General features: G+C 47.5%; 1 protein-coding gene and 1 pseudogene across 2 annotated transcripts; one reads left to right on the top strand and one right to left on the bottom strand.

Annotated features, from left to right (window-relative positions):
* Positions 1 to 467: 467 nt before the first annotated feature.
* Positions 468 to 8,494, top strand: LOC308435039 (retinol dehydrogenase 16-like; annotated as a pseudogene). The gene is made up of 4 exons: positions 468 to 779; positions 6,184 to 6,438; positions 7,652 to 7,815; positions 8,277 to 8,494. The product of its transcript is annotated as a retinol dehydrogenase 16-like (transcript).
* A 6,639-nt stretch (positions 8,495 to 15,133) lies between these two features.
* LOC308435038 (retinol dehydrogenase 7) lies at positions 15,134 to 21,185 on the bottom strand (the record flags this gene model as incomplete). The annotated part of the gene is made up of 4 exons (XM_080935580.1): positions 15,134 to 15,351; positions 17,200 to 17,363; positions 18,288 to 18,543; positions 20,873 to 21,185. The coding sequence occupies 4 exons, from the start codon at positions 21,183 to 21,185 to the stop codon at positions 15,134 to 15,136; spliced, it is 951 nt and encodes a 316-aa protein (XP_080791706.1).
* Between the last annotated feature and the right edge of the window lie 521 nt (positions 21,186 to 21,706).

The raw sequence follows: 21,706 nt of genomic DNA, 5'->3' as shown, positions 1-21,706 counted from the left end.
AAATCCAGTGGCTTAAGGTCAAGCAGGGCTCACCGGAAAGGAGGGCTGGAAATAAAAGGGGAAGGGGCAAGAAAAACATGGAGCTAAGACAGTGTTCTCAACAACACTAAAAAATTATTTTTCTACCTCCAGCTTAGAACTTCAGCAAACAAAGCTCTCCTTGAAGAAGTTCCTATACAGACTAACCATAGATAAGAGTTCCTCTTGTCTAAACACACTACTCTCTGACCTTGGCTACAAAGCCTGTATTCATGGTAGTACTCTGGCTCTTCACAGCCAAAGGTCAGTATATGACTGCAGTTCAAAAGCAGATCAAAGACCAAGAAGTGAGAAATTAATGATTGTTAGGAAATGCAGTGTAGCTTGTGTGCTGGAAGGCCAGATTTCTTGATGTCTACACTTTCTTGTGTAAGGAGATTCCAGGTTCATTTTGACTCAGTGTCTCTTTCTCTTAACTTCTATAAGCCATGTGGCTCTACCTGGTGGCACTGGTGGGCCTGTGGACCCTCCTGTGCTGGTTAATGGAGAGGCAGGTGGTGAGCCATCTCCAAGACAAGTATGTCTTCATCACAGGCTGTGGCTCAGGCTTTGGGAACCTTCTGGCCAGACAGCTGGACAGGAGAGGCAGAGGCATGAGGGTGCTGGCTGCATGTCTGACTGATAAGAGAGCCAAGCAGCTGAGGAGCAAGACAGGCTGGAGACAGTGACCCTTGATGTTACCAAGACAGAGAGTATTGTGGCAGCCACTCAGAGAGACAAGGAGCGTGTTGGGAACAGAGGTAACATTGAGATTTCTATCTGTGTTGTGGATTTTCACTGTGTGTGAAGGAAAATCTTGTGTAGGCCTGAAACAATTCCTGGTGGGTGTCAGGGTTAGGTTAGGGGAACTACAGACTCTGCCGTTCTCCAGCACATCAGTCTGTCCTCTTACCTCTACCCTGAATCCTCCAAGCTGACCCAGGTATAATTGTTACAAAGAGATGCTTGCTAGAGGTAACACCATATGTCCACTTTCCTTCCTCAGCACTGGGTCCCTGTCTCCTTGAGCCTGTGCAGGTCTTACATGTGCTGCCACAGTCTCTGTGAGTTCATAAGAGCAGCAACCTGTTGTCTCTGGAAGACAGTGTCTTTGGAGTTCTCCTCAGCTTCACAGGTTTTTAAACTTTTAGGATTGCGTGTGCAATCTAATTTCTGTGTGTCTCTTAATCTCTGCAACATTGTACAGTTGTGTGTCTCTGTGTTAATTTTTGTCTATGGCCAGACACAGTTTTCCTGGTGTAGATTGATCAAGGCACTGGAAGGTGAGTGCAGTTAATTATGTGCTTTAAGAGTCTTGTCACTGTGTATTTCCTTAGCAGAATAACAATATTCCATTTTCTGAACACATTTGATCTATTTAGTCTTAGGTTCTTTTGCACTCTAGTAGTGTTGCTATGGGTTCTCTCTCAAACATCAGACCTTAACTCTGATGAAAAGTGTTTAGTGACCTCCATGACAGTGGTGTCTTTATTGCCCCATATATCTTATAGGCAGGTCACTGTTGTAGATCACATGGTGTGTGACTGGGTAACAGTAATGACTGCCTTTCTCCTCTGGAGTGTACAGAGTATCTCCTGACATCTTGAATGTTCATCCACAGCAGTGAAACTATAGTTTGTCACCAGCTTCCTTCCCTCAGTTTTATGACATCAGGCAGCATGGCCTTCAGCTACCTGGCCTTGCCACCAGATTAATAGCCTTGGGCATAGCATATAATGGAGGTTTAAAGTGGTATTTCTTAGGTCCCTTTTGAGACATAATGTACCTGATTCTTGGCACTGAAATTTTTACTGTTGTCATTCTATTTCTATTTGGTTTGTCATATCCACCGTCATGAAGTGATTCCACTGAATTCCCTTCATATATGTGTTTTAGGAAATGTCTACAGAAGTAGGTTTTTACATGATTTCTCAAAACAGAACAAAAACAATCACCATTACCCTTCATGCATCCATAGACACACAAGACATCCTTGTGTTTGAGCCAGGGATGAAGATGAATTATTGAGCCAAGGTTTTAAAATCAACAAATGCCTATCAATCTCTGTCAACTAGCCCCTCATTCACTCTGCTCAGAAATTGAGGATGGATTTATCTTGTGGTAAATATTAAAAACTAACCTGTTTCTACCAGTCTTGCTTGGCCTCTCTCTGTGGAAGCTCCAGTGTGGAGACTAGCACCTGGGCTCTTTCTCTACCACACAGTCCCCACACTGCCCTCGCTCAGTTGTCTCTCTTTTAGTCTGGAACTTTGGCTACTGGTTCCATCGATGAGCTGCAGGTGACCAAGCGGAAACTGCTTGCCCCAGCCACTCCTCCACCAGCTGAGAACTCAGCTCACATTCTCCACAGCCGAGTAAAAACATGACTCCCAACCATTAACTTATCAAACAGGTTTATATGCCAAATTCTCAATCCACAAAGCCTCTATACAATAAGCTTACAAACAGCGGACAAAAATATAAACTGCCCATCCAAAAAAGATAAATCCGACCTGTAGAAACCCTTAGTAATAATCATAACAACCTCGTCATGCCAGAGAGGCACCCAGACAAACATACACATTGGCTTCCATGTTGCCTCCAGAGTCTCCTTCATACTGCCTCCTCTCCCACTTTCCTCGCCTCTCTACTCTCCAATCATATATCACCTCAACACAAACCTGAAGATTTATAGTGTTTAGGCCTTCATAAGTGATTCCTTGAAGATCCATGACTTAAAGGCCAAAGGGGCATTAAGAGTGAGGGCCACCTGTAGGTGATTGGCAAAAAGAAGCCAGTGTGCTCATGTTGACAGTGTAAATTATCTGTCCTGTTGGTTATCATCAAATGTATCACCTCCCTTATTCTGTCCCTGGGTGTCTTAGGTTGGAATTTTATTATTTCAGTAAAACACATTGATTCAAAAGCAACTAGGGAAGGAAAGCTAAGACTTCTATATCACTGTTTATCATCAAAGGAGCTCAGGACACAGACTCGACTAAGCAGGAATCTGGAGGCAGGGCTGATGCAGAGGCCACAGAAAGGTGCCACTTACTGGCTTCTTCCCATGGTTGGCTAAGTCTTTTTTCCTGTAGAACCCAGAACCAGTGCCCCAGGGATAGCATTACTCACAGTGAGCTTTGCTTTTCCCCAGTGATCACTAATTGAGAAAATACCTTACAGCTAAATCACAAGAAGTCACTTCTTCATCTGAGGCTTTTTCCTCTCTGGTAATTCTAGCTTATGTGATTTTGACACTACACCATTCAGTACAACTGACTTCTTGTTAATGTAGCACACAAACATGTTACTATTAAGCCACAACCCTTTTCGTCTTATTTACCCCAAATATTTCACATTATACTTGTAAATAATTTAAAAGTTCACACTTTACAAGTCAAAAACATTATTTTTAAGACACTTTAAAATATTGAGTATCACCAAAAATCCAAAATCACTTTTAAAAGTATTTCAACTCTGGGTTTCTATAAAATTTTTAATTAAAATAAATAATAAAATAAATAAGAGAGAAGAACCAGAGAACAGTCACAATCAAACAAAAGCAAAACCAAACACCAGATGCATAACAACACAGTGTCCAATGTCTGAGATGTACTGGTTGTTAGGATAGAAATCATAGCTCGAGTCCAGAAAAACCACTCCAGGACAACGTGGTTCAACATGAAGAGGTTATATGAAACGACAGAACAGGGTGGGGTAGAGGGAGAGGAGAGAGAGAAGAAATAGAGAGAAAAGGGAAAACAGGCAAAATGGGAGTTGGCCTTTTATGTGGCCTGTGACATAACTTGCTTCTAGGTTAGGTGGGCTTCTGAACCAGTGTGTACTGGGAATGTTTGACCTTATCCATGGCAATGGATGAGAAGGGTCCCGGTCACCTGTGGGCGGTACCACTACTGGGTGCAGGAGCGGTTCCTAATACCAATACTCATGATCTTCTGGGCTCCCCAAAGGCTTAGATCATATCTTCAGCTCTGAGGCACACACCTTGTCTTCTAGACTCCAGTTAGCTCCACTCCAGTGCTGCTGCTGATCTTGGTAGTCTTCCCGTGTTACTGGCATCTCCAAAACTGCTGGGAAATCTTGCTGCAACTGGGCTGGACTTTCACAATGGCCTGTCATAAGCTTCCTACCTGGGCACATACCTCAACTTCTCTGAATGACTCTTTCAGTATTAGGCCATCATGTATCCCTGAGACTGCAGCTCTACCAATGACCTTTGCTGGCCTCTCACAGGACCAAGCATCAGCTGCTCCATAACCCCTTTACAGCCATTCCCACCTGGTTGACTCTTACACATTACCAAAGATGGCTATCAACATGAGTTACAACCTTGGCCACTTCTAGAACTCAGCTTTTCTGTGCTCTCAGGAAACACTTCTCAGATTTTTCAACCTAAATAATGCTGGGGTTTTTGCTTGTTTGTTTGTTTTGTTTTGTTTATAATCATTGTTAATTTCTTAGCTCCATCTGACCAGCACCAATTGTCCCACTAACTCAAAGGTCTCACTTCAATGTTGCTGGTCTCTTGTGCATCGGGATGATTCTTCAGCTCCAGGTGACCAGAATGACAGAAGCTTGACTCAAAATGGCTAATATTAGTTGGAGAGTCCTTAATTTCCCTCTGAAATTTCACAAGCCGGGTCTCCATCTTCTGTACTTCTCTCAATGTTCTATATTCCAAGCTCCTAAAGACCATCCCACTGAGGTCACAGCAATCAATGGCTTTGTAGCCCAATGTTCCAAAGCCTTCTACATTACTCATAAAACTGTGGTTAGATCTGTCACCACAGTACCCCATTGGTACCATTACCAATTTGTCTTAGTTGTGGTTAGTTTTACTGCAATGAATCCCTGTGACCAAAAACAACCTAGTGAGGAAAGGGGTTACTCAGTTGATAATTCCACATTGCTTTTGACGACCAGAGGAAATCAGGACATAGTCTCAAACAGGGCAGAACCTGGAGGCAAGAGCTGATACAGAGGCCATGAAGGGATGCTGCTTACTGGCTTGCTTTCCATGGCTTGCTCACCTGCTTGCTTATAAACCCATAGACCATCAGTCCAGTGGTGGCTCCACACACAATGGGATGCATCATTCCCCATTGATCAGTAATTAAAAACATTTCTTACAGTTTAATCTCCTGGAGTCATTTCCTCAACTGAGGCTCCATCTTGTCTGATGACTCTAGTTTTCCTTGTGGTTGAAAACTAGTCATTACAATGTGTTTTGTTAATGTCTGAAGAGATTTGACCAATATTGATTTTCATCAAAATAGATGGTGACCAATATTGAGAATTAATCAACATTGATTTCAAGGCCAGCTTCATCAGAGCCAAAAAACAGGCTCTGTTTTTAAAAATTTCCCCCATTCAGTTTTCAATTTTTGGTTTCTCAACAAAAATTTCACTCAGAGATTGATTTTGCCTTTTCTCTGTGTAAACTGCTCACACTACACTGAAGATACAGGAGTCCTCTTCAAATTTTATCTCTGTGAAGACTTGCCATGACCACTGTCACTCCTATAGAGGAAAGCATTTCATTAAGGCTGGCTCACATCTAGAGGTTTAGTCCATTATCACCACATCAGCAAGTGTGGTGGGTGTAGGCAGGCATGGTGCAAGGAAACATCTGTGAGCTCTACACACAGTTCCAAAGGAACAGGAAGAGTCTAGGATAGCCCACTCCCAGTAAATCACATAATCCAAGGGGACCACATACACTCTAACCAGGCCTCATGACTTTGGGCCAATGGCTGCCATTCCCATACAAACCACCTCAACAAACAAGAGAATAAAATCATTGCCAGGATGGCATCAACTTGGAAATCATAAATATAGTTTGATGGTCTCCATATGAGCAGAGGTGACCAGGTCTCTAAACTCTGTTCTTAAACTTAGCAAGTAAGAGGGGACCTCTGGCTGATCCCCAGGCAGGAGCTGGGCCACAAAGTCTTAAAGGATGGAGGTATCCATGCCGTGACCCTGCAGTCTCTGGCATGAGTTCCCAGCCCTGGTAACACCATGCTCTTATTCACTGCATCCTATTCTCCAGTACATGTGTCATGGTGATCTTACCTTTTGAATGTGTATTTTATCCATAATTAAACCTGTAATTTATAATTCTCTCTTCTCACTGTTCCCCAGACTCTGGTACCTGGTCAACAATGCTGGTATCTTCATCCCCTTGGGTCCAAATCAGTGGATGAGCAAACAGGACTTTACACGTGTGCTGGATGTGAACCTGTTGGGCATGATTGAGATGACTCTGAGCCTGCTGCCCTTAGTGAGGAAGGTGAGGGGCCGTGTTGTCAACGTCTCCAGTGTCCTGGGCCGAGTGTCTACTTGTGGTGGTTACTGCATCTCCAAGTATGGTGCAGAGGCCTTCTCAGACTCCCTCAGGTACTGGAAGGGAATGAGACCTAGAGGAATGCTTTGGGAAGGCTTTTATTTAATCACATTCTTTATGTCCCCATCAGAGGGAAGAAACTCAGACTTTGGGTCTCTCTCAACTTCCCCACATTGATGCATTCATTGGGCAGCAGATTTACATGTCTCTGGAATAAGCCATGGCTGTGCTATGAGTTGATTTTTTTCCTGTTACAAAGGAGGGGAGGCACTGGGGGACAATAATGGAATAGGATTGGACCTGTGTGGTTTTTGGGTACAGAATCCATTCACCTGACCTATATAAGCTGAGCATGTTTTTGAATTGTGGTGAATATCTCTTTCAATTCCACAGGTAAATATCCCACCCCTGTTAGAGTCGAAAGTAAACATACTCTAGTATAACATATGTGCTTCAATCATGAACTAGAGACTATATCAACTGAGAGAGTGACAGAGGAGACAGAACAGAACTGTGACCTCATTGTGGAGTTACCAAGGCCACTCAGCTATGTTGACCATGATAGCCCTCAGGATTTGTTGAGGTTCTTTTAGCAGGATTAGACTGCATCAGAGAAATCATGGGAACCAGAATCCTGGAGTCTGCATGCGTGGATCCATTCTACTTGGAAAATGAAAGTGAAGATAAGGAGGGTGGTCACCAGGAGAGAAGTAGACTTGTAGAGAACTAGAGGGCGCTGAAGGCTATATATTTCATGGTGTTGGCAATGCAACCTTTTTCAGGGATAAAACCAGGAGAGCCATATGTGCAGGGAACAGGAGGCTTTTCATTTCAGGCAGTTGGATGCAGGAGGAAGTTCTCTGGAGACACTTGAAGAAAAAGAGAGAGTGTGTGTGTGTTGGGGAGGGTCCTGATAGCTTTTTGGGACAGATGTGGGGAAGATGGAAACTTATTAGTGAGGTGGAGGTGACTTGGACAAGGACTAGAATTCTTTGCCTCTACATTACACAGAGAAAGTTTTTACACTGTGCCATAGACCAGAATGTTCAGTTTAAGGCCAGTGAGCTACACACACACCAAATACTTAGTGTGACATCCAACAGAACACAGGCAATGCCCTTATTACTAAATCCTTCCCCATTCCCTGCACATCCCAGACTCAATGAATGTGACTGTTCCTCACCACAGGCTCCTGTTGGCACGCTACTGTCCTCTGATTAACATGAGAAAAACCTCAGAAGTCCTTGACATCTGTCTGTCTTGCAGGAGGGAGCTCTCCTACTTTGGGGTGAAGGTGGCTATTGTAGAACCGGGCCTCTTTGTAACTAGTGTGACCAAAAGTGCCAGATTATCACCAAATGCCCAGATGCTGTGGGACCAGACCAGCTCAGAAATTAGGGAGATCTATGGCGAGACATTCCTGGCATCCTGTATGTGAGCTCTGAGGCCAAAACCAAGTCCAGTCATGATCCCTTAAATCCTGCTTGTTCTAGCAGTTCCAACATCATGCCCCTTAGCCTCAAACAACATGCATTTAGACCCATTTCCTGAGGATGGTGCCCAATTTGTGTATGTTGTTAGCAAAGGAGATCTTGACTTTCAGAACATGTTGCTATGCTCCGTCTGGTTCTCTCATGATCCTGGGGCTGTAAGTGAACTCAGGAATGGGAGGAGGTATAAGAATAGCACTTAAATGAACTGAGACACAGGAAATTGAGTGCACAATTTTTCCTAGAAGATTGTTTGCAGTCATTCTGAGGAACTGAAACAGGCAAGGCTTGGGTTTCAGTGTCATGGATTCTCCCACATAGAGAATAGAAGATTCTCTGCTGGTGACAGACAAGAGTAGTAGGAGCTGAATGTCACCTGAGACAATCTTTATGCTGCATAGATGTGAAAATGTTAAATGGATTGGACCAGAGCTGCAACAAGGACCTGACTTTGGTGACTGACTGCATGGAGCACGCCCTGACTTCCTGTCACCCTCGCAGCCGGTACTCAGCTGGTTGGGATGCCAAGCTCTTCTACATCCCCATGAGCTACCTGCCCACCTTTCTTGTGGATGCTATTCTCTACTGGACTTCTTCAAAGCCTGAGGGAGCTCTGTGAAGGCAAGATCCATTTGTGTAGTTGGGTCAATAGGAGTACAGTGTGAGAGAATAGTCTCAGGAGGATGAACATTTCTGGGCTCAGCACACATGTGCTATGCACACGTGCCTGGCTTTTCTTTCCTTAGCATAAGCATGGGACCACATGGGACCACAAGTAACTGCTATGCTTAGATAATTTTTACCACTGCTGGTGAAATATAAAAAGATCTTCCCTGTCTCGGGTTTATCTATTTTACTCATTATTAATAAACATTTGTTTTTATTTACTGTGTACATGTGTTTCTCTATTGCATGCATGTAGAAGACATTTAGAGGAAAATTCATTGTGTCCCTTGGAACTGAAATAAACGTGGTTGTGAGCTACCTAACCTTGGAGTTGACAACAAAATAGATCATCTGTTTTATAAGCAAATCCTGTCACAGGCTGTTTATGACCTAACCTCTTTACTATGTTTTAACCTGTAAGACTCAAAGTGAGTCTTAACTACTGGGAGACTCCCACCTTCAACGTGACATAGGAATGGAGTTTGATGCAAACACAAGAGGTTTATTTTCAAGTGAGTTGGGGTTGACCCTCAATCAGCCCCTCGTGGTGAGTGACTGGGAGGCTATTCAAAGGGCTATTACAAGCTGTTTTTATACTTTTTAGGGGTACAGGTTACATCAGCACAGTTAAAGATTAAACATTGGCTAAGAATATTGACCTTTGAATCTATTGGCTAGCAAGCATGGGCAGATCATGGGATGAACTCGAACTCTATTCTGCTGTTTTTCAAGAATGTTTCCTACTTTTTTGGAGAATTGTTGGGGAGAATGGAACTTGGCCTGACCCGAGGCTGGAAGCTGGAACATGGCTTAGTCTTGACCTGAGGCTGTGGGTCTAAGGCTGGGGAAAGCACCAAGGGTCCATCATAGTTAATTAACAAGTTCTTTTGAGACAGGATCTCACTTGTCACACAGGTGTTCATGACCTTGTGAATTTCTGACCTTGTTACAATTCATCTGGCTGAGGTCTAAAACTCTGACTAGTTGAGGTGAGGGGGTGGAGAAAGGACAGACACAGACTCTGCCTCCAGGGTCTGTATGAGTACTGGGGGTCAGCTCTCTCCCCTGGACATCAAAGGGGAGGGGCCTTCTAGTCATGTCTGTAGGCAGCTGTCTCAGGCTGGAATCCTCCAGAAGGAGGAAGCTGCAGGTGCCAGTATTTATTTACACAGGGGTCAATCATCTCCAAACACCTGCTCCTGGGCTAGAGGAAGAAGGCTTTGCCAATTCTGAGTCTGACCCACATAGAGAAAGGCTTTGCCAGTTCCCGTGGGTCTGAGGCCTCTACCCTTCTCATGGTGGAGCCTGGTCAACAGTTCACACTCATCAAGACTGTGCTCATGGAGAGCTTCCGATTCCTCTTCAGTCCTGTTTCAGAGGTGTGTTTGACTCTTTGATACCAGTTTAATGTAAACAAGGTGACTTCCTGCTACAAGAAGGTCACTCTTTCCCTTCATTTTAAATTTATTTTTCTACAATTTCATACATCGATATATGTACACATACATATTGCACATGTATGCACGTGCGCATACATACATACAAACACCTGCCTGCACATCTATTACACGTGTACAGGCACATGTCTCCACCAAACCTCTTGTCTTCTGACCGTGTCCGAGGCCTGTTTCCGGTCCTGTATGTCCCTCTCTCCCACTGCATTACTTAGAGCTGCCTGTACCAGGGTGGGTGGGGAGTTATTTCATTGAGCAAGAACAGCTTACCAGTAAGTACTCTGGAGGACTTTGTCTCCCCCTCCTCCAGCAATCATGACTGTCTATAGCTCCTCAGGGAGGGTGTGGCCTTATGAGTCAACACCCTTACCCCCTCACACCAATGCTGGGACCAGCTGATGACATCACGTCTGCACACAACCGTCTTCCTCATCTGATCACAGAATCCAGCTCCCTCGATTGCTACCTGAGATTACACTTCCCTCAGTAAATCCTCATCAGTGCATTGCATGTTGTGCCCCGCCACCCCCTGATCTACCTGACCATCCTCTTAGAACTCAATGCACCTTGGGTTGTTCATTCTCCTATATCTAGGCCAAGTTGCTGGAAAGCACCTTAATGGGAGGAGCCTGCTTCTCTCCCCGCACACGGAGACCCTAGACCCTCAGACACTGAGCATGAATGTAGCAGACTCCATTGCATTAGGACTGTAAAGGCAGGAAGGTGTAAAGACTGCAACTGAGTCTGACCCGGGGGCCCTTAGCCCTACCCGCTACAGAGCTGTTAGTTTGGGATACATTCTGGACTGACATTTATCCTACAGGACATCTAAAGGAGAGCCAGAGTGTCTGTCCACGTGACTGTCTATGGAGAACTCTAGGGTGAGCTCAGGATGTCACTTCTCATAACACTCAGGAAGGGTGGGGGGTGAAGGAGCTGGAGAAGTTAAGGGAGAGAAAGGACAGAACAAGCCAGGGTCCACAGCTCCGGACAACTTTTAGATTGCTATCACAGGGTCAAAAGGTACTCAATGTAGAGATGGACTCCAAGTAAGTTCTCTGTGGACACCAGAGACTCAAAAATTTGCGTGACCCAGTGTCTCAGTCAGGGTTTCTATTCCTGCACAAACATCATGACCAAGAAGCAAGTTGGGGAGGAAAGGGTTTATTCAGCTTACATTTTCACATTGCTGTTCATCACCAGAGGAAGTCAGGACTGGAACTCAAGCAGGTCAGGAAGCAGGAGCTGATGCAGAGGACGTGGAGGGATGTTGTTTACTGGCTTGCTTCCCCTGGCTTGCTCAGCCTGCTTTCTTATAGAACCCAGGTCTACCAGCCCAGGGATGGCACCACCCACAATGGGCTGGGCCAGGGATGGCACCACCCACAATGGGCTGGGCCATGGATGGCTCCACCCACAATGGGCTGGGCCAGGGATGGCTCCACCCACAATGGGCTGGGCCCTGCCCCTTGATCACTAGTTGAGAAAATGCCTTACAGCTGGATCTCATGGAGGCATTTCCTCAAGTGAGGCTCCTTTCTCTGTGATAACTCCAGCTGTGTCAAGTTGACACAAAACCAGCCAGTGCACCCAGTGATACAAAGGAAGATGCGTGGTGTGCAGAGCCCAGTTTGCCTTCAAGGTCTGAATACTATGTACCAGGGAGGAACTGATTCCACCCAGAGCTGGAGTTTTCAATCCCCAACTCGGGGCCTTACCTAGGTCCCACTCTACCTGCTGTCCTTCCTCCTGCTGCTCCTCCTGCTGCTGTTCCTGCTCCTCCTGCTGCTCCTCCTCCTCCTGCTGCTCCTCCTGCTCCTGCTGCTCCTCCTCCTCCTGCTGCTCCTCCTGCTGCTCCTCCTTCTGCTGCTGCTCCTCCTGCTGCTCCTCCTCCTGCTGCTGCTCCTCCTGCTGCTGCTCCTCCTGCTGCTGCTCCTCCTCCTTCTGCTGCTGCTCCTCCTTCTGCTGCTGCTCCTCCTCCTGCTGCTGCTCCTCCTCCTCCTTCTGCTGCTGCTCCTCCTGCTGCTGCTGCTGCTCCTCCTGCTGCTCCTCCTGCTGCTGCTCCACCTGCTGCTGCTGCTCTTTCTGCTGCTCCTCCTCCTGCTGCTCCTCCTCTGTTGCTGCTGCTCCTCCTCCTGCTGCTGCTCCTCCTGCTGCTCCTCCTGCTCCTCCTCCTCCTGCTGCTCCTCCTGCTGCTGCTGCTGCTCCTCCTGCTCCTCCTCCTGCTGCTCCTCCTGCTCCCCCTGCTGCTGCTGCTCCTCCTGCTGCTGCTGCTCCTGCTGCTCCTCCTGCTCCTCCTCCTGCTGCTCCTCCTGCTCCTCCTCCTGCTGCTCCTCCTGCTCCTCCTCCTGCTGCTCCTCCTCCTCCTCCTGCTGCTCCTCCTGCTCCTCCTCCTCCTGCTGCTCCTCCTGCTCCTCCTCCTCCTGCTGCTCCTCTTGCTGCTGCTCCTGCTCCTCCTCCTGCTGCTCCTCCTGCTCCTCCTCCTGCTGCTCCTCCTGCTCCTCCTCCTGCTGCTCCTCCTGCTGCTCCTCCTGCTGCTCCTCCTGCTGCTCCTCCTGCTGCTGCTCCTCCTGCTGCTCCTCCTGCTGCTCCTCCTCCTCCTGCTGCTGCTCCTCCTGCTGCTCATCATCTTCCACTTCTCTCTGCACCTCTCTACCTCTTGCTCCTATTCTTCTTCCTCTTGAGGCTGCTTCCCCTCCACATTTCTCTCCAACACATCACCAGTCTCCTGCTGCCCATTCTCTGGCTCCAGCTTCTGCAGTAGTTGCCTGGACTCTCTCTTTCATTGTCTAATTTCAGTGATTGAGAACAGGGAAAAAAATCGTCCGCAGCCAACAGGACCTAAAAATTCTCATTCTTGCCCACACCTAACTAACAGAAGACCCATGGGCTCCTGGGATGGACAAATGACAGGCTCCATTTCCCCAGTGACTCCTTGTTCCTTCACCTGTGAATCCCCTGAGCCCATCTGTTCAGTATCATTTCCTGCTTCTCCCACCTACTGCTCTTTTCCTACTCATCCTTACAGTAATGGGCACTCCTGTTGGTGCCAACAGAACACAGCAGGATCTAGATCTGACCCTGGAATCTCTGGATAAAGTCAGAGTCAATAGGAAAGTGGATGTGATTCTGTTCCAGGAGCCACAGGGCTGAAGAGAAAGCCTCCCAGATTCATGTAGGTTCCCTCAGTCCATCCATCCTCCTGAGATTCGTGCAGGAGTCAAATGACAGTGTCCAGCTGCTCCTCTTCCCTGTCCTAGGAGGGATTGGCTGGTCCCACTCCAGGCCTAACCTTGTGAGAGTCCCAACTGCGGCTCTTCTGATCTCTGGGCTGCTCTGGTGGCTGAGGTAGGGAACTGAGCCATCCCTGGGATCAGCAGTCCAGCTCAGCCCAGTGGGGAGCGGAGCACTTTGTCCAAAAAGGCAGTGCACCCCACCCAGCCCACCTTTTCTTCTTCATCCAATAAGGGGTGGACAGAGCCTAGAGTCAGTCCTGAAGATGTGAAAACAAGCCCACTTTCAAGCCTGTTTCTAGATTTGATCATATGCAGTCCCTACTCAGTCTTAACTGGAGGCCCAGAAATTAAGGGACATTTGAGCTCTAATAGCTGAATCTCTAAACTAATGGTTCTCAACCTTCCTAATGCTGCAGTCCTTTAGTATAGTTATTCATGCTGTTGTGGCCCCCAACCATAAAATTATTTTTATTGTTACTTCAGAACTGTAATTTTACTACTATTATGAATTGTAATGTAACTATCTGTGTTTTCCAGTGATCTTAGGCTACCCTTGGGAAGGGGCCATTCTCCCCCTGTAGGAGTTGAGACTCACATGTTGTAAACTACTAGGGTTTTTTTTTAAAAATATATTCTCTGTATTTACATTTCAGATGTTATCCCTTTCCCACAATCCCATCCCTTCCCTAAATGCCTCCATTAAGGTGCTCCCTCTCCCAACCACCCTCTCCCACCTCAGTGCCTTGGTGTTCCACTACACTGGGATAACCAGCCTTTACTGGAGCAAAGGCCTCTCCTCCCACTGATGTCAGAAAATGCTGTCCTCTGCTGCATATGTACCTTGGGTCATGGGTATTTCCATGTGAACACATTGGTTGGTGTTTTAGTCCCTGGGAGCTGTGGTGGGTTTGGTTAGTTGATAATTTGAGGTTGCAGACCCTTTCAGCTCCTTCAGTCCTTTCTCTAGCTCCTTCATTGGGGTTCCTGTGCTCAGTCTGATGGTTAGCATCTTCCTCTGGATCAGTGTGGCTCTGGCAGAGCCTCTGAGGAGGCATCCATATCAGGGTGAACTACTAGTTTTGAGGCTGGGATTTAATGAGGCATACATCTCACAGAGGGTATAATACACAACAACAGGGGAATAAACAAGGTAGCTTCTTATGGCAGCTGTGGAGGAGGGGGTTAGGAAAATGCTGAGTGAGTGAACTACTTTCTGCCCAAGAATAAAAACCTTCTGGCGAGGTGGATCTGAGCAGACTTTGGGTGCTCACTAGACAGGCAACACACCCTACAGGTGAGTATTTACCTAATGAGATACACTGTCTCAAAACACAAAGTATGAACAAACAGCCAGGCTTGAGCTGGTAGCATGAGGTGGTGGTTCACCCCTTTAATCTCAGCACTCAGGCAGCAGAGGCAGGCAGATCTCTATAAATTTGAGGCCAGTCTGGACTACATAGTGAGTTCCAGGACATGCAGGGCTCACAGAGAAGCCCTGTCTCAAAAACACACTAATAAACAACCAGCTCAGCCACGTGTGGTGATATACATCAGTAATGTCAGCCACCAGAGGCTGGGGCAGGAGGATAAGAAAGGTAAGCTCAGCCAAACTCATGTACCCAAATCGTGTCTCAAAACTAAAACGAGTAAGATTTTAAAATGAACTAAACCTGCAACCCAGGGTCTCAATTTCTGTTTTCTCCTGTGTAAAAGTACCTGTTATTTGCCCATTGTAATTGTCATCCCTGAGGCTCACTACCTCCATCTGCTAACCTAGGCCTAGTTCTGGAAGCCAATTGTCACCAATCCTTTTTTTTTTTTTAAATTATTATCAAAACATGCCCCTTGTCATTATCTCCCTCCAACTACCTTACTTCCCCAAGTCTGCACACACGTGCAGATTCACAGGGCTTGGGCAGGCTTTATAGAGTTCCAGTAGAATATGGCATCCACAAGAAAGGTGGGCAGGTAACTCATGGGGATGTAGAAGAGCTTGGCATCCCATCCAGCTGAGTATCGCGTGCGAGGGTGACAGGAAGTCAGGGCGTGCTCCATGCAGTCGGTCACCAAAGACAGGTCCCCTGAGCATGTGTTCACCAATGACTTCATCATTTTCACATCTGGGTAAAATGAGAGATTATTCCAGTAGCCTTCACACCAGATATCATGTGACCAACCAAAGAGAACTTCTCTAGAATCCATGTCTCCCACACTCAGAAACTTTGCCCAAGTCTAGCCTGTCCCAGTTCCTCAGAAAGGGCCACAACCCAAACCAACAGCTTCAAGGAATAGCATCACATTCAGCCACCTGTGTCCTAGAACTATCTGGCAGAATAGCTGGAGGTGGGAACTGTGGGAACAAACCCAAGCTCATGGAAAGCAGTGGTTTGACACCTCCATGTCTGGCTTGACCTTCATCATTCAGATAATGGCAGGTTCTCATAAAAACAGAGTTATAGAAGCCAGAACCTCTTTATGTGACCAGAATCCTGTAGGTTCCCAAGGAAAGAGGACTAATGAAGAAAAATAGCCTGGGGCAGATTTATATGGGGGGGGCAGAAAAGCACGGGAGACTCGGGGAGTAGGAGTAGACTTGGGGTGTGGGAGTCTCAGGGTGTAGGAGGCTCGGGATGTAGGAGACTCGGGGTGTAGGAGACTCGGGGTGTAGGAGACTGGGGTGTAGGAGACTCGGGGTTTAGGAGTAGACTTGGGGTGTAGGAGTCTTGGGGCATAGGAGACTCGGGGTGTAGGAGACTGGGGTGTAGGAGACTCGGGGTGTAGGAAGAGACTCAGGGTGTACAAGTCTTGGGGTGTAGGAGAATCGGGGAGTAGGAGTAGACTTGGGGTATAGGAGTCTCAGGGTGTAGGAGACTCGGTGTGTAGGAGACTCGGGGTGTAGGAGACTGGGGTGTAGGATACTCGGGGTGTAGGAGGAGACTCGGGGTGTAGGAGGCTCAGGGTGTAGGAGACTCGAGGTGTAGGAGGCTTAGGGTGTAGGAGACTTGGGGTTTAGGAGACTCAGGATGTAGGAGGATTGGGGTGTAGGAGAAGACTCGGGGTGTAGGAGACTCAGGGTGTAGGAGTAGACTTGGGGTGTAGGAGGAGACTCGGGGTGTAGGAGACTCGGGATGTAGGAGGAGACCCGGGGTGTAGGAGACTTGGGGTGTAGGAGACTCGGGGTGTAGGAGACTTGGGGTGTAGGAGACTCGGGGTGTAGGAGACTTGGGGTGTAGGAGACTCGGGGTGTAGGAGACTTGGGGTGTAGGAGACTCGGGGTGTAGGAGACTTGGGGTGTAGGGGGAAACTTGGGGTGTAGGAGACTCGGAATGTAGGAGACTTGGGGTGTAGGGGAAAACTTGGGGTGTAGGAGACTCGGGGTGTAGGAGACTCGGGGTGTAGGAGACTTGGGGTGTAGGGGGAAACTTGGGGTGTAGGAGACTCAGGGTGTAGGAGACTTGGGGTGTAGGAGACTGGGGTGTAGGAGACTTGGGGTGTAGGGGGAAACTTGGGGTGTAGGAGACTTGGGGTGTAGGAGACTTGGGATGTAGGAGACTTGGGGTGTAGGGGGAAACTTGGGGTGTAGGAGACTCGGGGTGTAGGAGACTTGGGGTGTAGGGGAAAACTTGGGGTGTAGGAGACTCGGGGTGTAGGAGACTCGGGGTGTAGGAGACTTGGGGTGTAGGGGGAAACTTGGGGTGTAGGAGACTCAGGGTGTAGGAGACTTGGGGTGTAGGAGACTGGGATGTAGGAGACTTGGGGTGTAGGAGACTGGGGTGTAGGAGACTTGGGGTGTAGGAGACTGGGGTGTAGGAGACTTGGGGTGTAGGGGGAGACTTGGGGTGTAGGAGGAGACTCGGGGTGTAGGAGACTTGGGGTGTAGGGGAAACTTGGGGTGTAGGAGACTCGGGGTGTAGGGGAAACTTGGGGTGTAGGATGGAGTTTTCCTTTGGTTCCTACAGATCACTTACAGGAGTCCAGAAACTTGTCGCCATAGATCTCCTTGACCTCCGAGGTGGCCTGGTCCCACAGTTTCTCTAAGTTGTGTGAGAGTCTCTCGATATTAGAGACACTGGTCTTGAACCCGCCAGGCTCTATGATCGCCACCTTCACCCCAAAATAGGAGAGCTCCCTCCTGCAAGACAGTAGTCGAAGGTTGAAAACCTTGGAGGTCTTTTAAGGAAAATAATACAATTGACTGTACAATGAGCTGCTGGAGAGAAAAGTTCAGAGGTTTTGGGGTCTGGGATGTGCAGCAAATGGGGATGTCACCTGTGGTAAGGGCGGCGGTGTCTCTATGTTTCTGAATGTCTCTCCAATGTCACGCAGACGCGGCTCACAGGTATAAATCTAGATATTCTGTTCAAGTACACAGGTAGGTCTTCCGTACAGTGTACACACAGGCTCACTAGACTTGCCTAATTTAGTCCCCCTCACTCCTGGACCCCACCTTCCCCCACTACTGCCTAAGGAAACCTCAAACCAGTTCCTTTTTGACTCCTCCAGATGTCTTCAGGCCCATGTTTACAGCCCATTTTGCCTTGCAGCTGTCAGGAAATCTAACTCAGTTTGCTGCCACAGAATAAGGTAAGATATACGGCAGAGGTATACTGTACTCTGTACAGTGATGTATACTGTATAAGGTAAAGATTGACCTGCCATCAGTATGGTATATAAACCTATCTAGCGCCCTCAGACTCTCCAAAAGTCACCCTGTGACAATCTGCCCAGCCCCACGACTGCCAGGGCCGACCTGCCCTTTGCTTCAGGATGGAAGAAAATGAGGAACTGTGCTCCTGGCCAACCCCATTGCTGCCTCCGGTGCTTCCACAGGGCAGGCCTCCGGAGCAGAGTGAGTTTACGTGAACTCAGGTCTCAGTCACCTGACAACAGCATGGAGAGTGGATTCTCATCCAGTGACCACCTCACTCCAGAGAGAAGGTAAGCAAGTCCTCCAAACCAGAAAGAAAAAACTGTTCATGAGGGGTTCTCAATGGTCACGATTAAAATAAAACCCCTTGCTGAAGGGTCCCCAAGAGACCTCATAACCATCTAATACCTGAGGGAGTCTGAGAAGGCTTCTACACCATACTTGGAGATGCAGTAACCACCACCAAAGAAAGACAATCGGCCCATGATGCTGGAGACGTTGACCACACGGCCCCTCGCCTTCCTCACTAAGGGCAGCAGGCTCAGAGTCACCTCGATCATGCCCACCAGGTTCACATCCAGCACACTGGCAAAGTCCTGTTTGCTCATCCACTCGTTGACAGCAAAGACACAGATGCCAGCGTTGTTGACCAGGCCCCAGAGTCCTGGAAACAGTGGGAAGAAGAAAGAATTACAGGTCTAGTTCTGAGTAAAATTCACATTCCTCTGGGTAGGGTGAGACCATTCAGATAGGCATTGGATGGAGAGCGGACAAAAAACAGCATATTGTCAACAGGGTCGGTGTGTCCCATTCCCAAAGAAATGGCTCACAGCACAGATACCTTCCTCTTCTGATTCTTGACAGGTCAGCTCACTGTCTGAGAACCAACACTCACCCACCTCACATTTGCTAACATTCAGAGCGGAGGTCAGATGTGTTATGCCTCGGTTAATCTGGACACATGGAAAGTACCTTTACATTTTACAGATTAGTAATATCCCTGCAAAGGGAAAAACAAAGGAAACCAAGGGGGAGGATAAAAGGCAAAAGGCAAAGCTAATCGTCTAATGGAAACTGGGACACATGAACCAAAGATCCTGGTTGGACATGATTTTGGAAAGTCATGTCCATTTGTGCTTTGCAGAAAGTTGGCCTTGGGCAAGCTCGGCATCAACACTGAATGGTGTATTAAACTTGATGCATTGTTTTAAAAAGAAGACTAGTAGTTGGGAGAAGAGTGTGAAAGAAGGGTGATAGAGAACAAGACAGGAGAAAGCAGGACTGGGGAGAAAATGGGGCTGGGGAGAAGGTGAGGCTGGAGAGGTAGCAAGGCTGGGGAAGAGGTGGGGCTGGGGAGAAGGTGGGGCTGGGGAGAAGGCGGAGCTGGGGAGGAGGAGGGGCTGGGGAAGAGGTGGGGCTGGAGAGGTGACAAGGCTGGGGAAGAGGTGGGGCTGGGGAGAAGGTGGGGCTGGGGAGGAGGAGGGGCTGGGGAAAAGGTGGGGATGGAGAAGAGGTGGGGCTGGGGAGGAGGAGGGGCTGGGGAGGAGGAGGGGCTAGGGAGAAGACAGGATGGGAGGGTGTAACACAAATACATTCTACTTGTGTATGAAACCAACAAAATTTAAATAAAAAGTTTTAAAAATATATTGAACAACTTTACTGAGATACTTGCAAAACACAAAGCCAGAATGACAGAGGAGACACTTTTACAAAAAGTAATGATAATGAAAGAAAAGAAGGAAGAATGTGCGGAGGATGCCAGGAAACCTCAAGATTCATTTAAATTCTAAAAGGTTTGTTAAGGGTTGTTCCTAAATCGCTAAATATCATTATTTGAAGAAATGTTCTTGAGGTAGTAAAATTGCTCATTTTTTTATAAATAGTTTTTTAAAGATTTATTTATTCTATGTATGAGTACACTGTAGCTGTCTTCAGACACACCAGAAGAAGGCATCAGATCTCATTACAGATGGTTGTGAGCTACCATGTGGTTTCTGGGAAATGAACTCGGGACCTTTGGAAGAGCAGTTAGTGTTCCTAAACGCTGAACCATCTCTCCAGCCACGATCACTCTTTCTTCTTCTTCTTCTTCTTCTTCTTCTTCTTCTTCTTCTTCTTCTTCTTCTTCTTCTTCTTCTTCTTCTTCTTCTTCTTCTTCTTCTTCTTCTTCTTCTTCTTCCGCTTCTTCTTCTTCTTCTTCTTCTTCTTCTTCTTCTTCTTCTTCTTCTTCTCCTTCTCCTTCTCCTTCTCCTTCTTCTTCCTCTTCCTCTTCCTCCTCTTCCTCCTCCTCCTCCTCCTCTTCTTCTTCTTGTGAAAAGAATTCACATATTTTACCCAGTATAGAATCCAAGTGTTTAAAGGTTGTATGTCAGGTGAGTGAGAATATAGATTAATTTTGTTTTAACTTTATGTTCTTCAGTGTTTTGAACAATAATCATATTTTCCATTTATTCTTTAGATTTCTTTTAAACCAAGGTTCCCATAACAATTAATGAAGCTGATAGCAGCCCCCTTCCTAGTATTTAGTCTCCCACGTTGGTCCCTAAGCTGGTCTGGCCTGCTCTGTACACAGAACAGTCATGTCTCTCTTCCCAGAGGACACAGCTGACAGGTAAAGGCAGGTACAGGGCTGACTCAGGAGACCCACCCCAGCATGGCTCCAGATGTCCTGCGCACACAGCCCAGGGCCGAGTCCCATCCTCTGCTTCAGAAGGTGCCCTGCTCTAGCCTGACACTCAAACATCCAGATTCTCCACATAGAAAAGATGGCAGGGCACAGACAGAGGTGTGAGAGGGTGAGTCCTCACCAAGTCACCTTCCTACCAAGACCAGAGCACTTGGGAGACAGGAGGTAGGGGCTGGAGAGAGTGTTCAGGTGGTGTGCTGGGTTAGCCCCCCAAACCCCATTAGGAATCTGGCCAGGGAAGAAGCTGGGGAGGTGTCCTTCAAACAGGGAGACAAACCAACAACACAGACAGGAATGTCAACGGTACCTCTGTTCCCAACATGCTCCTTCACCCACTGAGTGGCTGCCACAATACTCTCTGTCTTGGTGACATCAAGGATCACTGTCTCCAGCCTGTCAGATGTCTTGCTCCTCAGCTGCTCAGCTCCCTTCTCAGTCAGACATGCAGCCAGCACCCTCATGCCTCTCCTGTCCAGCTGTCTGGCCAGCAGGTTCCCAAAGCCAGAGTCACATCCCGTGATGAAGACATACTTGTCTTGGAGATGGCTCACCACCTGCCTCTCCCTGAACCAGCGCAGGAGGTTCCACAGGCCCACCAGTGCCACCAGGTAGAGCCACATGGTTTGGAGAAGACAAGCAGAGAGTTCAATGCTCTGAATTAAATGAGCCTGGCATCTGCTCACCCAGGAAGGTGTAGGCACCGAGCACAGCCGGCTTCAATCACGCTCCTCTCTGACCACTGTTTCTGGGTTTCCCGATATCTCAATGCCCTTTGGCTGCCCCCATCTTGTTGCCAAAGAAAACACCACTGACTGTTCAATAACAGGTCTATTCCTAATGATCTTTGCTTCCTGGACTCATCTGGGAATATGTGTGTGTTTCATTACACATGCCCCATGGTCCAGTTCCAGGCTCACCTAGATTTTCTGAAGCCACAAACCAGGACGTTGTGAACATGGTGAGAAGCTATTGGTAACCTGCACTTGGAGTCCGGACAACTTCCAGGAGAGGACAGGGAGAGCCTGTGCCCTGCTAATACAGCAGCTCCTGGGAAGATTGAAGGGCCCACCCTAAACATGGAAAGCTGACCTCAAAGGGAATCAGGGTGATGGACTCCGGACACAACATGACTCGTGGAGTT

This window comes from Micromys minutus, assembly GCF_963924665.1.
Source record: "Micromys minutus genome assembly, chromosome: 22".
Classification (NCBI taxonomy): Eukaryota; Metazoa; Chordata; class Mammalia; order Rodentia; family Muridae; genus Micromys; species Micromys minutus.
Note: the sequence above shows the minus strand (reverse complement) of the source record. Positions and strands in the feature narration are given on the sequence as shown.